This window comes from Sinohyriopsis cumingii, chromosome 3 (genome assembly GCF_028554795.1).
Source record: "Sinohyriopsis cumingii isolate HCF-2022 chromosome 3, ASM2855479v2, whole genome shotgun sequence".
Taxonomy (NCBI): Eukaryota; Metazoa; Mollusca; class Bivalvia; order Unionida; family Unionidae; genus Sinohyriopsis; species Sinohyriopsis cumingii.
Genome location: NC_142963.1, coordinates 59,782,227 through 59,799,578, shown reverse-complemented (window position 1 = coordinate 59,799,578; position 17,352 = coordinate 59,782,227). Strand labels below are relative to the sequence as shown.

The 17,352-nt window shown below is 34.3% G+C and overlaps 2 protein-coding genes across 4 annotated transcripts in view; both read right to left on the bottom strand.

Moving 5' to 3' along the window:
- Positions 1-17,352, bottom strand: part of LOC149802935 (rap1 GTPase-GDP dissociation stimulator 1-like) — a 203,764-nt gene that overhangs the window by 101,656 nt on the left and 84,756 nt on the right. For all 3 annotated transcript variants that reach the window (XM_089952449.1, XM_089952450.1, XM_089952451.1), the window contains exon 4: positions 8,144-8,269. In XM_089952449.1, the coding sequence (XP_089808575.1) occupies positions 8,144-8,269 (126 nt within the window). The remainder of the gene's footprint in view (positions 1-8,143; positions 8,270-17,352) is intronic.
- On the bottom strand, positions 13,240-15,475 carry LOC149802936 (uncharacterized). The gene is made up of 3 exons (XM_089951328.1): positions 15,180-15,475; positions 14,379-14,458; positions 13,240-13,914 (listed from the first exon to the last, which is right to left on the bottom strand). The coding sequence occupies exons 1-3, from the start codon at positions 15,340-15,342 to the stop codon at positions 13,744-13,746; spliced, it is 414 nt and encodes a 137-aa protein (XP_089807454.1). The 5' UTR covers positions 15,343-15,475; the 3' UTR covers positions 13,240-13,743.

Genomic DNA, 17,352 nt, shown 5'->3' with positions numbered 1-17,352 from the left:
AAAGATATCCTGCAGGATGCCACATATAGTTTATGTATTCCAATTTTACAATAATTGACACATTTACATTTTCCTGGATATCATCAGTAAGATGGATGAATCTAAAAGACAGCCTACATTACACCTTCATACTAGGGGGTAAACCTACTAGATATACTCACATACAAGTTGGGTCCAACTGCAAACAACAAAAGACCAAGATCTGCTGGCAAATTATGTGATAGCAGATTAGAATTTATGTGGCCTGTTCTTTCTACTGGTTAGTGCTAACAAACTGCACAAAACCAGATCTGCCAGTGCATAATATGTTTGCAGATCAGGGTCTATGTTGCTTGTTCTACTGATTACTCCAAACAAACTGCACAAAACCAAATTTCCCCAATACATTATGCAACAGCAGAAGCTGGGTCTGTGCAGTTTGCAGTTGTTGGATCCAACTTATAAGCAAGTATATATATATATATATATAATGCAAATCATATGGCGAATAACAGTCCTTTCAAGTGCACTGGATCCAGCAAAGGATCAAGTATGTCAGGGATTGATTAAGATAAATGCTGTTGTTGTTGTTGTTCTAGGGTTTAACGCCATTTTTCAGCACAAGATAGGCTATATATGGCGGCCAGTATTAATGGTGGAGGAAGAACCCTGGAAAAACCCAGGGAAGAACCACTGACCAACGAGAAGCTACTGGCAGGCTTTCTCACGTACCCATGCTAGCCGTAAGATAAATGCAATAAACTGACAACAAAAGGACTGTTAATCTCCATATGATTTGTATTCTATATATTATCCACCTCAAATGGCAGGATCCACCTTTGGTATGATCTAACACCCTTTCTGTTCTGTATTTTATGTTGTGTTAGTGTATATGTTACAATTTTTTCCTTCTTGTATTTACAGGCTAGTTAGATACTAGTTTTGCACTGTTCATTGTCAGTTTAAATATATATATATATATATATATATATATATATATATATATATATATATATACACACACACACATATCCATACATACATACATCCATACATACATACATACATACATGGTAAATTAAACTGACAATTATGCCTATGTGAAAGGTAATTATAACTGATGAAACCTTTAAAAGTATACAGTGCTACTGGAATAATACTGCATTGATAGACATGCATTGCTGTCTGCAATATCACTGACAACTGTGAACAGGTTAAATGGATGGAAAACAGTGAGGGCTGTACTTATATATGTACTAAGATTCAAAAACTGGAGTATCATCTCCACACACCATTCCAATATGTGAAGCCACCTAAAATAGCAGTTACAGCACATATGGTTAATTGAAATCCTTTAAAACTGCAAATGGAAATCATTGAAAAATATATTTTTATTTTTCCTGCATAAATTCCAGTTTTTGATAGTTCTCAGGTTTTTGTAACATTTCAAATACTTGCTCCAATACATTGGAATCTTTTTTTAAATATTAAATTATATGGGATGGACCTAGTGTATCAAACATGGTTTTTATGACAATGAATAGTTCCATGTATTCATTTATAAGTCATATCCAACTGCAAACTGCATAGACCCAAATCTGTCATTGCATAATGTACCAGCATCTAGATCTATGTAATTTGTTAGAACTAATCAGTAGAACAGCATAGACCCTGATTTTTTCTGTCACATAATGCACAAAATGATCAGAAATATGTCATTTACATTTGGATCCAATTTATGAGTATACACAGCATTGATAAACTGATAATTTGTTTTTTAACAAAATTATTTACCTTAAAAATGGGGACCCAGAGTGACCGAGTGGTCTAAAGCGCTCTCCATTACTGATCACTGCCATCTCACCTCTGTCTGCGTGGGTTCCAGTCTAGGATTCGGCCAATGTGGGTATGTAAGAAAGCTTGCCAGTAGCTTCTTGTGGATCGGCGGTTCTTCCCGGGGTTTTCCCGAGTTCTTTCTCCACCATTAATACTGGCCGCCATGCATTACCTATCATGTGCTGAAAAATGGCGTTAAACCCCACAACAGCAACAACAACAACAACCTTAAAAACATTTTATCATCACCATTTAATTAAAAATATATTATTCAAAAGAAAAAAAGAGCAAGCTGCTGTATGGTTTGTAATCTTCATTGTACATCAAAAAAGTAGATTACTGTATTTAGTTACGAGATGGTTGTTGCTGTTATTGGTTTAATGCCATATTTTCAGCACATGATAGGCTATACATGGAGACAAGTATATCTGGAGTGGAGGCAAGTGGCAAGTTGTTTCACATACCCACATTGCCAAGCTCAAGACTTGTACTCTATTTAACTCGCATAATATGGTTTGCTTCAGTTAGAGAAATTATTTACTACAATTTATGATTTGGTTTACTGTGGTTCTGAATACCATCTTATTTGCTGTATTTTTCATATCTGAAGGCAATTTGTCCCAGGAAACTTGTAAATTATAAAGGAAATTTTAGTTCAAGGGTTAAACTTACAAGAGATGATCTCAGAAGCAAGAAAGAGCCTGTCAATGTAATAGAGAATTTTGTTGATGCTGATGTGAATACTATCCATTACATAAAACAGCACTCGCACTTAAAGAGCCATGCAGGACACACCAAAAAAATACTAAACACAAATTAAGTCTGGAACTGGAATATGAAATATCTATGTTTATGTAAATTACACCAGTTGCATCAATAATGTTTATATCACAATTATAGAATTTTGCATAGTGTGAATAATTTCATGTCTCTCATAAAATAAGCACAAATGAACATACAAAAATGTTTCAAATTTGGATTGATGTCAAACTCTTGATTTCATTCTGTTCAATGCTGCTCCATATAAACTGAGTTAATGCACACTTATTTCTATGCTTTTGTAAATTCGGGAAGCATGAGTGGAAAGTTTATCTAACATCCATACCAAAGCCTTTTAAAAAAGTGCTCTGAGACTCTTTCATTTGCTGCAATTTGCTGCTCATAGCAACCAAGCTGGTTAATGATTTCACATTCATCTCTAAACTCGAAGGACAAACATCAACTGTTACAATACCTGTTCCTAAATATCTCCATTATTTTTCAATAATATCGTTTTATTATATGCTCATTTTATTCAAGACTAAATGGAAAAGTTGTTGCAATGCACATTCAGTCGAATTATGACTCTAAATTTAAATTTTAAGTAGACCAAAATGCCAATTTTTTTTAAAAAGTGATGTCTAGCGCACTAAGTTCAAATTTATCCGGGCAGAGTTATGTGCACATTAACAATATTGTTTTTGTGTACTGATGAATCTGCGCTTGTGTATTTAGTTTAGAATATAGAATAAATTCAGTTACTTTGATTGTTTTAGTGTATTTTTGTTTATATAATTAAGCCTTAGGTAGAATAAGAAAATGAGCATATATTAAAAAGGTTATTGCATTTGTATGGGAAAATATGAACTCGTTTTGTCGAATGGATATACTGCACTCCCAAGGTTGTGCAGTATATCCATCCAAAAAACTCCTTCATCTTTTCCCATACAAATGCAGTAACCTATAATTACATTCTGTAGCAGCTAAGCAATTATTGCTAAAAATAATGAAGGCACCCAAATTGTTTTCCATAAGAACAGTTTTGATGTACAACAGAGATGGTAAAATTTCATTTAGTAAGATATCGTAGTTTCGAGGCATAACGCACCTGCAGATCAGGGTCTATGTTGTTTATTCTACTGATTATTCCTAACAAACTGCACAGACCCAGATCTGCCAGCACTTTATGCAACAGCAGATCTGGGTCTGTGTAGTTTGCAGTTGGATGCGTCTTATGAGTGAGTATATATGGTATATTTAGAAAATCTGTTTGGGGGGGGGGGGAAACACATTTGGATTCAAGAAGGATCCATCTATTTACACATGCAAAGAGAATACATTCAAATGAACACTTTAATGGAAGAATATTTTAAGTTCTTTTCATTCTATCTGCATCAGACAAATAAATCTCCATCATACAAAAACAAGGGGTTGGTGTGTGTGTGTGTGTGTGTGTGTGTGTGTGTGTGTGAGAGAGAGAAAGAGAGAGAGAGAGAGAGTATTTTTAAACTTTATATGAAAATATGAAAAACATGCAGGCTTTTTAAACTGTTTGTTCAGTTATATAATGTGAGTTTCCATTTTTTTAAAGCCTTAGCATCAAGTAACATTTGTATTTATTAGTCTCAACAGGTGATCTAGATAAACTGGCAAATAACTTTTCTTTTGAGATTCAACAACACTCATAGAGGTAGCAAGTATCAGACCAGATAAGCCCCAGATTATCTCACTAATTCCCCTGATGATTATCTAATCAGACCCTGTTTATCCCCTCTTTATTCATCAGTTACTGGCAATCTCCTGGATTATTAAGGATAAATTAAGTGACAAGATAGACTACAATAACAACTGAGGAGTGATGTTCATACTGTATTTTCTGAACATTTTGGGCCTAAAAGGCAAACTATGTCTAAAAGAACACCCAAACTGATATGACATGCTGTACGTGGATTTCAAAAGCAGGAGGGGGTAAAAATCACTCTGTCTGTCTGTCTCTGTCTCTCCCTCTCTCTCTCTCTCTCTCTCTCACACACACATACACACACACCCTTATAGTATAAGCCATACTAGAGTAGTGAACTGCCCCAGTAAACTTATTCACATTTAACACATTTTTTTACCAAACACAACTCTTTCGGAGCAAAAGAAAAGACAAATCAATAAAAGAACATAATGTGCAGTCCCTATTTAAAATGTTGGTCTTGCTATGTGATGATGTCCTTTGCATGCACTGTGAAATACTAAACAGTTGGCCTTTTCCAGCCAAACAATCACCTTTTCTCAGAGTCAAACCCACTGGGAAATAAATCTCATATTCACCTCTTCAAAATGGCTAGAAGTGGGAAAGACTCATCTAAAAATGAAGACCTAAAGAAGCAAGCCTGGTGGAATGAACTTGGGAGAATGTTACAGACAGTTGATCATTTTATGAGGTATGGAACCTACCTAATGTGGTTGAAGATTAACTATCATATTTAAAAGAATGAAGGTCACTGAATGGCTTAAAATAAGTATAGGAACCTATCTTTATTTTCGTAAGAAAACTATGTATGGATACATTTTATGCAATGGTAGGCTTTGAAACAAGATCTCACCATGTCAGATTTTGATAATGAGAATAAGAATTTTTGTTAAAAGCAAGCTGTCATTTGGTACTCTTGACTTGATCATGCGTTTAATGCAAGCATCTATTGCCAGGCTACCAAGAAAGCATAATCATTTTGCAGAATATTAACATTACCGTCTATAGTAACTGAATTAGCTGCATATGGCTTGAAAGGATAGTTAATTGATCGTAGAAAGTAATCACACAGAGCAATACTGGGTAATGGGTTTCTTCCAGACAAAAGATGGTGTATTAGCAAGCTTAATGGTCATTTTCTCTGATTTATGTGGTTTTGAGCACAGATCCCACCACACACAAAATACATCTATCTGCATCTTGTTATCCTTTCTTTTGTACTTAATAATGTTAAGGTTTATGATTTATATTTTCTTTGTCTAAAATACTCTATACATCCTTAGGGTGTATTTTATCTTGAAAATATTACCACACTATATCAGTTAGAAAACATTACCGTTCCATTTGAACAAAAGTAAAAGTGTCATGTTACAGTTTAATTTAATTTTATTTTTTTTTCTCAGGTGATAATGGACCAACTAACTTGTGTGAATGAAAACAGCCTAGATAAATAACTCTTTAGGGGGAAAATATACAGCCTATAAACACATAAAGCAAAAGCTGGCAAAGGCATGCAATGTCATGCCCACCCTGAACTAAAGTCCGTACGTAAGAGGGTGGAAAGAATGGCACTGAAATAAGTTTCAAAAGAAACACTAAATAAGGGTATGTATGAAACTGCAAATGTCCATCCAAGTCATCACTATGTTAAACTCTAACATAGCTGGTTTGCCAAACAGTCCTGAAAACAGATTCATGCAATTCTGGGAGTGTGACTGTTGTCTTTGGATTACCTACTCCAATACTGGAGTAAGCACACATACCTCCCTTATTAATGTACCATTTTTACTGGGATCTGATAACTACTACATCAACATGCTGTACAATAAGATGGTCTACACCTTAAATATAAATGAGTATGCACTTTTTGCAGCAGGCAATAAGTTACACACAAAATGTCAAGTTCATTTGCAAGGAATGATAAGTCTTCCCATTTTTTTCAATGGCAAATAAAATTTTATCAATGGTCTGTAGTTCTGAATAATTAGTCTGCAAGTGGAAAAAGCCGTAGCTTTGCCTTCATGTTATTGCCAACACCTACTCAGCTTCAAAGATCCTTTTCAACCTTTTATGACCCAAAAGAGACTGAGCAATTTTTCTCCACTCCCAGTGGGTACCACATAATGGTAAGCCTGATAATTAACACATCTCAATCATGATGTGCTTGATACAGTTCATCAATAAATCTCTCCCAGTGCTATTCCTTATGTAGGAATTATGTATGTACAGAAATTAGTTTCCTGGATGGAAGCAGTTTTCTGAATTGTATCTAGTATGAAGCAAAGTCTTCTGATTGTGAAGCCTTTTTAATGACAATTTCATTTCCCACATTTAAAAAAATCAAGTGATTATATATATATATATATATATATATATATATATATATATATATATATATATATATATATATATATATATATATATATATATATATATATATATATATATATATATATATATATATATATATATATATATATATATATATATATAAAGACTTATTTTCAGGGTAATACAATTAGTTACAAACGAGAACTAGTCTACCATAAAAGGCCTCTATTATGTACATATACAAGTTAATAATAAAAATACACACACACACACAAATGCACATACAATCAAATATCATGTATAAAAACAGCTATTCAAGTACATGCTACATTGCTGTGGAAGATGGATGGATGATGGACGGATGGACAGACAGATGGATGGATGATGGACGGATGGACAGATAGATGGATGGATAGATAAATACCATAATTACTCACCAATAATTAGGTCCCACTGCAAACTGCACAGACCCAGATCTGCCATTGCATAATGTGCCTGCAGATCTGGGTCTGAGCAGTTTGTTAGGAGTATTCAGTAGAACAAGCATAATATACCCTGATCTGCAGGCTCATTATGCTATGGCAGATCAGGATCTTTGTCGTTCGCAGTTTGACTCGACTTATAAGCAAGTATACATTATAGGTATGGTTCTTTTGAAGTAGCACCATGCTATAATGACTGTGTCATAAATCAAACAGAAAAGATTTCTTCAGCTTGAATTATTGACTGTACTGAGATTTTGTTATTTCTTGTTCTTCCTAGTTCTTTTGTGGAAGAAAGAAGATTATTCACACATCAGACATTTTGTCTGGCAAACAACTAATGGAAGAAATACAATGTATGGTACATTTATGTTCTTAAATTTTTTTGGTACACTTTTGGTTATCATTTCAACTGTGGAATAAATACAAATAATTTAAAACATTTTATCAATCATTTTTTTTCTTCATTGGACTGAATAATTCATAAGTATATAAAATAAATAACAAAATGGGGTGCCTGTGATTTTAAAACTCTCAAAGATTACTGAAGAGGTCGTTACAGAACCAGGATTATAGAAGGTTCTGTACAGTATCTTGATGATGAAAGCACAGCTAGAAAAAGAAATCCAGCAACATGTTACAAGTAACACTTTATATTTACTACCGGTATATACACATGCTGAGTCAAACTGCAAACAACAAAGATCCTGATCTGCCATATCATAATGTGCCTGCAGATCAGGGTGTATACTGTTTGTTCTACTGATTACTCCTCACAAACTGTATAAACCCAGATCTGCTGGAGCATAATGCAACAGCAGAACTGGGTCTTTGCAGTTTGTGAGGAGTACTTAAAAAGCAAGAATATATGGTACTTATCAAATATTTTACAATAAATTTATATTCAAAATTTTTGTTTGATTTGTCTGCATTTCAAGAAAATCACACTTCTTCATTTGATAAAACTGAGATAATTTTCAGACCTATTATGGGATAAGGACATGAACTTTCTTACCATTGTCAAAGCACATGTTTCCCATCGCACGGCAGGCTTGTGTAGCTAGTAACACGTCATCTTTGTTGAGACAAGCCATTAAAAGAGGCACAAATCCTTTCTGGACACACGGCTCTCGAACATCCTCTGCAAAAAAAAAAAAGATCAAACTCAAGATTCTCATAAAAGAATATGTTTACTTTCACCAGAATTTACCCTTAGCTGCAGATGATATCTGTCAATCAACCATTGCATTATAGATTCCAATGGATTGTGGCCCAATTCAGTTGTGACCTAAATGTGAATCATTAAGAAACTGCATTCAAGCTGGTATTTTTCTGGTGGCAGAACAAGAACATGTCCAATATGTTCAGTAATGAAGTAGAATTTAGCTGGTATTTTTCTGGTGGCAGAATAAGGACCTGTCCAAATAAGTATGGTAATGAAGTAGAATTAACTTTATGCCATCAATAATTTCACATCTATATACCTTTTCATATTATTTTCATCACATTTTCACAAGAAATCCAAGGCGATTTATTGATATTTTTTTTCAGAAGGAAACACACAATTTTTAAAGGAATAGATATGTTAAAGTGAAAAGAATCTTTCATTTGCCAAGTGTAAATTTTTTTAAAGTGTTCTACTGAAATGTCTGTAACTTTTGTACACATTTTAGCAAACATTTTTCAGGTGTTCAAATCATTATAAGCAAAAATGCTACTAACTAATAGCTCTGAGGTATTCAGACTTTTCAATTTTACATAACATTCATCCATACAAAAAGATTGGAGGATAAAAATAATTATGTTTTACATGTGTATAACAAATTATAGGCAATACAAAATAACAGACATTTCAGTACGTAAGGATAGTGGCAACATGGCCAAGTGGTGAGCACTCCAGAATCACGATTATGGAAGTTTATGGGTAAAGCTCTTTCAATGGTAATTTGACAGGACTTGTTGGTCGAAAAACAAAAAAAAAAACAAACAACACAAGACAAGCTGAAGTTTATAAAATAAAAATCAAGCAAAAAATCTTGGGACAGAAGTGTGTTTTCATACAATTCTGTGTAAACTGTATCTATCTGAAGTGAGGTTAACAACAAGAATTACAAAATGTCCAAAATAGAAGCCACTTTTTAACGTTGTTGTTCAAGCTCCTGAACAGAAAAATTGCTTCTGAAATGTAACATACTATTCTTAATATTATGCAAATAGCTTTGTAGAGTTTAAATGCCTTGCCCAAGTTATTGCTCTTGTGCCCATGAATAAGCATGCTGCTGTGAAACGAGTAGCAACATCAACTATGGAGACAGTGCACAATAGGTGTCCTACGCCAAACTAACCAATATCTACTTAGCGTACATCGACCCTCTGCAAATTTCTATTTTTGGATTCTTTTTGAACTATACTCTTTAATCACCCACTTGAAATTTGTAACAGAATTTGACAATCAAAGATTTCCAATAATTCAATTCACTATTCTGATAGTGCAGAAAATTAAACAGATTTCTACTTCCTTACTGTTACTGATGAAAACGTTGTTGTCTGTCAAAGTGTAATAAATTTCAACAAGGAAAGTTTCATGTGCAATTTATTTTGCCAAGTTTCAAAAGTGTTGATGTTTCTTGAACTTCAAATCTAAGTGAAATTTGTATAATTTTGTTACAGGAGACTCACTGAACAATGGCCTGTTTACATTAAATGAAATAATGAGACAAAATGTCGGTGGTTAAGATTCCCAAAGGTAAATCACTTAAGAAAATGTCTTGGTTGACAGTAGCAAAGATTTCAAATTCAAGCATTGTGTCTTCATGTAGAATCATACATGCAAAAAGAACTTTTTAGTATCAGTAATACAGAATCTGTTGCCATTGTGTAGCTGCCTCTTTCCTGGAGGGAAAATACCCTCAACTGCATATTGACAATTCATATTCCCATAAAGTGAATTTCTTGAAAGATCAAAGATTTAACCCACAACCCTGGACACTGCACGCTAGGCATTCTTTTTCAGTTGGTCATGAGTTAAACATTAGATCTTCCAAGAAAGTGACTCTGTAGAAGAATGAATTTTATGGTCAAGGGTATTTTCCATCCAGAAATGAGTAAGCTATGCAAAAGCAACAGGTAAGTATTACATCCTAAATTCAGTTTTACCCCTACTCCCCACCCTTGCCAAAAACTTAATTTTTTCATAACATTTAAAAGACAATTTTATTTCGTTAAAAGAAGAACATGGAGTGATGCTGCAGTTGTTGTGTGGTGATGTGTTGGTCATGTGGTGCAGCAGTGGTCATATGATGCAATGGTGGTCCTGGTGCAATCACTCACACAAAGCAATATCCTGATGAAAATGTGTGGTGTAATGACCTATATTCCTGGGACACTAGTCTAAGACAGTGAACACTCTGTGGGTTTCATCTGTGTTTTGATATGGAGAGTAATAACAGCCAACACTCTATCAGGAAATATCAAATGGCAACAACACTCTATCAGGAAATATCACTTTTCATTGCTCAATATATTTACAGTCCAACACTGTCCATATGCCAGCATAATAAACTCTACTGATATAGACCATTCTTAGAATGTATTCATATATTCATGTGACCCTGGGTCAGTGAATCCAAAACGAGGATAATATAGGCACCAGCTTCATTTTACCTCGCAACCATGGCTGCTACAGTTGATACCGGCAACAGAAAAAATCGTGACAATTATTGTTGTGTTCTGTTGTGCAATGGGAATGCTAGAATTCACATAGATTTAAGCTTTCACCATATCCCATCAGTGAAGAAGATGGAGCTTCGTAGAAAATGGATTGTTGCAATACGTCGTGATGAGGGGCTGAATTTTAAGGTAAGAAACTGGATGATTGTTGGTGTGTTTATATTTTCTTGCAACTGAATGATGTAAGAATAAGAATTCCAAACGCAAAATAGATTCTGTCGATGAAGTAAATGATTGTATGTATGTGTGTTTTATAATGACAGGTTTCTAAAAATGTTACCCCTAGTCCCATTCCACATAACGGGGTCATCGAAAACTGTGCGTACCTCCAAGTAGCGCATTTTTATAAGAAATTATGAATTTACGTAGGAGTAGTAAGTACAGAAAAAGTAAACGTTATTACCTCGTTAAAAAAAACCAGTAGAATGTAAATGACCACGATAGAGAAGAGAGATAGCACCAGTACAATGAAAATGATGAGAGTACAAGTTGAATGAAATTACGAGAGAGAGAGAGAGAGAGAGAGAGAGAGAGAGTGGATAAGAATTAATGAAGCTGTTGATAAAACATCACTGCATAATTTCTCTTATTTACTCTGAAAAGACCTGATTTATGTGGGGCTTATTTTGCTTGCTGTTCTCCTCCAGATGGCACTGATATTTAATCAAACCATAGCTTTGTAACTTTTGTTTTACACATTTATTTCATAGTGTGTGCATGGTGTGTGTGTGCATGACACAGTGTGTTTATGTGTATGAGAGAGAGAGAGAGAGAGAGCAGACAATCAGTGGAAAGCAGCCTCTGTTAAAACTCTTGTATAATTTTAAATTATAGTGAAGCTGGTAACTTTGCTAGTTATATTTTTTGGTCTCCATTATAGTTAACAAATGTTGATGAAAAGCTACATTATTATTTTATCTTCTTCAGATCCTGTGAGTTGCATATAGCATGCAAAAGTAAAATTACAGAGCTGGAGAAGAGACTGAGGAAAGCAGTAACAGAATTGGAAGAGAACGAACGGCAACTGCAAGATTTGAATAAAAAAATAAACGTGGAGAAATTTGGATTGAACAGATTTACAGATGATGATGAAATGATAGAATTTTACACTGGTTTTCCCACATATGAGGTTTTTATAACCTTCTTCAATAGCATCAAACCGACTGCAATTAGAATGAAGAGCTTATATTACAGCACAGGGAATGACATCAACATCAGGGGACGGCAAAAGGCAATGGACCCAGTGGATGGACTTTTCATGTTTTTGTGTAGATTGAGATGTGGATTTCCGATTGAAGATATGTCTGTTCGATTTAATATTCACAGGTATTCTGTAAGTCGGAAAATAATCATGTGGACAAATTATTTGTATTTCTTACTGGGAAGTATAAATATTTGGCCAAGTCGTGAGCAGGTTCAAGCAAATATGCCTCTCGATTTTCAACTGTCCTACCCAGGAACTAGAATTATTATTGACTGCACATAAATATTTACAGAAAGACCCTCATCTCTAGTGCTTGCATCAAAGACTTATTCAAACTACAAAACTCACAACACCTGAAAAGGTTTGGTAGGGATAGCCCCACACGGTGCAATCACGTGTGTCTTCCTTGTACTCGGGATGCATGAGTGATGTGGATATCACAAAGCTGACAGGGCTTATAGATTTGTTAGAACCAGGGGACCAAATCATGGCAGATAAAGGTTTTGTTTTACATAAAGTTTTAGAAGGTACTGGTGTTTCCATTGCAACACCACACTTTCGGTGTAGTGATGGGCAGTTCACAGCTTACCAGGTGGAAACCAATCAAAAAATTGCAAGCCTGAGGATACATGTGTAAAGACACATTAAGAGGGTGAAAGAATACAAAGTTATTACAGTCTGTGGTGCCTTTGACAATTTCTGGGTCAATAAATCAGTTGTGGACAGTAGCAAATGTACTGACTTTGTTCAAATGACCACTAATTAAACAAAAGAAATAACATTTTTTGACATGGAAGTATCATGTAGAACTTGTGAATGAAAACAAAGATACTGAGACATTATGAAAGTACCACATAAGGTTCATTTTATTGACATTTCAGTAGTTTATTTTTAGACCTTAAAATCATGCCACATTTCATTGGCATCTTGTCATGCAAATACATTTTAGATGTGTGAATCTAGTTCATTTTATTAACATTTCAGTAATGTACAAGTTTTTTTTAAAACACCTTTAGTAACATCGTGTAATATTTCAATGACATCTTGAATTTCATGCAAATACCTTTGGTAAGATGTGTGTATGTCGATATATATATATATATATATATATATATATATATATATATATATATATATATATATATATATATATATACACACACACACACAATTACTCAAAGGTTTCATGTGAAAATGATACACAATTCTATAATGCATCTATGGGTGACTGTTCCGGCCTATATACATATATAGTAAGTAAAACCAGCTACGCTGAATTTAAAATTGACAATTTATGTAAGTAGATTTTAAAAGCAGTACAACAAAGTCCACATTGGCAAATGACTTGCAGCCATTTTGCTTGGAGTTGTCAGAATGATTTAATAATGTAAAGGCATAGAAAATTCATTTTAATATATCTTACAAAACATTCGTATGCATATATACAAACAGGAGAACGTACTAATTGAGGTAGAATCGATAACAGAAGAGATCAAGCATGTCCTTGACAACTTGCCAAAATTCCCTGTCAAACAGAATAGTCTCAACATGAAAGTCATTTTCCAACCACACACAAAAATCACACCATTCCAGTCCTGTAACTGCCAACTGCATTTGAACTTGGTAGTAGTAGTTGTGGTTTGTCTTCAATTTCAAGGCATCATTAGAGACCGCAAGGTACTTCAGAGATAGTAAAGTGTCTGCAACTGGACATTTGATCTCCAACAAACCATAAGGAGGGGGAGGGTCCTGTTGGGGTTGTAGACTTTACGATCAGGAGTTGCAGCAAGCCAATGACAAAATGGGCTCACAATTATGCCACTTTGGTACAGATTGACATTGTCATTCATTTTCTAGAAGAAAAAAGTTATTTTTTTAATATAAAAACAAACCAAAATCATAAATCGCAATAATTTAAAAGGTGGTTTTGTTTCTTATTCAAATAAAATGTTCCTACACACTGGGGTGTCATTTATGCAATACAAATTAGTTTCATTGATTTCTTAAGCAGGTTTTACAAATTTTTGTTGTTGAAATTTCTTTTAAAAAGGATACAAATCGGATAATTTTCTTTTCTTCTTTTCTTTACAGCATACTCATTTTGTATTCCAAAAGCAATCCTAATTTAGGAAAATAGACAGCCCTGGAAAGTTTATTTGAAGAAATATGATATGGCCAAATTGTATCGTAGACAGCATTTATGCAAGATCTGAATTTCAATAATATTTTAAGTGTTGAAATATTAAAAAGATCTGTGCATGTTGAATATAATTTTAATAATTTATAATATAAATATAAATGAAAATGACAGGTTTACCTTAACATATGGTGACTCGTTCTTCTTTTGTGATCTAAAACACCGTCCCTTGACAAGGCATCCATTTCCATATCTATAAACTGAAAATAAAAGAGAAACTCAGTTTAATAAAAAGATTAACATAATATCCCATACATAAAATGACAAAATGTTATATTGTTTAGACACGATTATTCCCTATTATGTTTACTTGATCTAATGTGTGCAGTTACATATTGGGTGTTAAAATTCATCCATCTACCAACACCACAAAACTAATAATAATTATAATCAATGTACAATGAAATTCACATAAATAAGGGACCAATTTGTGTGTTTGGGGGTAGAGTGCTCTTTGATAATATATATATATATATATATATATATATATATATATATATATATATATATATATATATATATATATATGAATGGATATAAAACAGCTTTGAACAAATAATCCTGCTGTTTTGTGGGGAAATATAAAAATGTCAGGTTGTGTACTTTTGATACATATTAAAATGCAAGGTATGTACCCAAAACTATTTAAAGCGCACCACAAAGTCTCTACTGGTGAGGAAGGGGCGTGGTTGGTTAAAAGGGCAGTTTGTGTCACTATGCACGTTTTGTAAATGTTTTATTTTGACCGCGTGTTTTGACCACAGTATTGACTGACAGCTGTACATTTAAACCAGACCTACTCAGAAAAAAAAATTTATGCTTTAAATAGTTTCATTTCTATATCGTTAACTTGTGACACAAGTTGTGTTTTGTGTTGAGTAGAGAAAAAGTACACTCAAGATAGGACGTAAATCAACTTACGTTTAAGAGAATGGACATATCCCTCACTGTAATACTTGAATCCTTTTGTCATCTGTTCATTCCCTGAACTGCTGGAGACACCCGTGATGAAATTCTCAACGAATGTAAAAGAAATATCTGGCAAACAGCTCAGATCGTTACTCGATGTACAGTAACACGCCATATTTTTTTCTCAGTCTGCCTACCGTAGCCTCGTTTTCGCGATACATTAATATTCATGAGGATCTCATTAAGAATGGTCTATAAGATGCAGCTGTGACCTGAAGAGTTCAATGGTATTGTTATTCAAACCAAACATTTTCAACAATGACAAAAGTACTTTCCAATGGGAACCATGTACAACAGAATTTGCCTGCAAAACAAAAAACTATTTTAAATGGGTAGTCATGATATGTAACTATCTATAGTGGAACTTTTTAAAAAAATGTCTCAAGAAAGCTGATCATTTTGTCCTATGCCAGCCATCCACTTCAGTCTCAATTGTTTTTATTCTTCATTTTGGTTAACACATTAACCCCTAGCAATGACTTTATGGGGCAGGAGGTAGTAGCCTACTGCTGAGCTCTGTAGCATCATGGTCATGCATGATACACTAAAGTGGGTGGTATTATAGAAAGGTAGACAGATGTAGCTCTACAATGATACCAAATAATCTGGAATATCTAGTTGCACTACAAAATACAGATAGAAAAACCTCATTCTCTGGACCCGACTTTTTTTAACACAAAATTCGCCTGTGGTCAGAATCCCATTTTGTGTATGGATTTTAGACTTTTAGGTCTCAGATCTAAGGCAACCCGGTATGAAGTGCAAAAAGACAGATGAGCCTTTGCAAAAAGTAGGATAAGATGGGCATTTGGAATAAAGAGTGGTCTCCATACAAAAATAATGGCTCCGTTTAGCAAAAAAAAAAAAAATCCAACTTTTACCCTTCTGCTCACGCACGAGTCAAATAGCCAATGAAAAATGATGTTTCTAACATAACTAGGCAGTATGTTATTGAAAGATGACCGGGGATTTGGTGTTTTCGAGTCTATTCAAAAATAGCTTTCAAAATGTGTTTCCTACTCAATTTTCATGCAAAAATGGCAAAATCCTCCAGGGGTTAATGTGTTAACTGAAAATAAAGATCTATATCCATATTAACCAAGAACAGTCATATTAGTCGTTTGTTTTCATCAGTGTCAATATATATTCCATACTTCATTTATATATTTGTAGAATACATAAACAAGCCAAATTGGGTAATTTGTATCTCTATTTGTACCATAAATTACAAAATGTGCAGCCTGTACATTTTCATTTTTAATACAATGAAGATGTCATTTTGAGCAAAAATCAATAAGAATAATTTCTAGAACTGTCACCTTCCATTCTGAGAAATACAACACCATACTGAATAGATACTGACCCTAAAGGTTTGACACAGTTGAGCAAATTCACACGGTAGTTGTAAACTCGACATTGTCATGAAGAAGCTCCCACTAATAGACTATTCCAGAAACTTCTATAGCATATTATTGTTTTCAACTGTTAATCAAACAATGAAATTATCATTCAACAAGAGATCCAAGTGGGCCTTTATTGCTCACCTGTTTATATAACTTTAAGGTTGACCAATTCACAAAGATTGCTCCGGTGGCCTAGTGGTTAGAGCATCCACCCTGGATGCTGGAGGTCGTGGGTTCAAACCCCAGCAGAGTCATACCAAAGACTTACAAAAATGGTACTAACAGCTGCCTCGCTAGGCGCTCAGCATTAAGAGGTTAGTGTTAGGACTGGTCAGCCTGGTGTCAGGATAATGTGACTGGGTGGGACACCATGCTACATATCTGAGGCAGGATGCCCCAGTGCTAGACATCACTTATAACTGCCACACTGCAGACACCGTAGCAATATGACTGGATAATTGTTAAAGCTACATTAAAAATCTAAATCACACACACACACACACACACACACACACACACACACACACACACACACCAATTCACAAAGCAGGCCTTAAAGTAGACTTGTAAGAAAACAAGCTTATACTTCATGTAAACTATCTTCAAAACTCAATGTTCTGTAAACACACACACACCATATCTAAAACAATGATAGAAACTTAGTACCCAATTAGATCAAAATCCAACTGAAATTTGGTCTGCAGACTGGTAACAAGCTCAGC

Coding starts and splice junctions, on each gene's coding strand:
- LOC149802936 (XM_089951328.1), bottom strand. CDS start 15,342: ATGGCGTGTTACTGTACATCGAGTAACGATCTGAGCTGTTTGCCAGAT. Junction 14,459..15,179: donor ATATGTCCATTCTCTTAAAC/GTAAGTTGATTT, acceptor TTTTATTTTCAG/TTTATAGATATGGAAATGGA. Junction 13,915..14,378: donor ACGAGTCACCATATGTTAAG/GTAAACCTGTCA, acceptor TTTTTCTTCTAG/AAAATGAATGACAATGTCAA.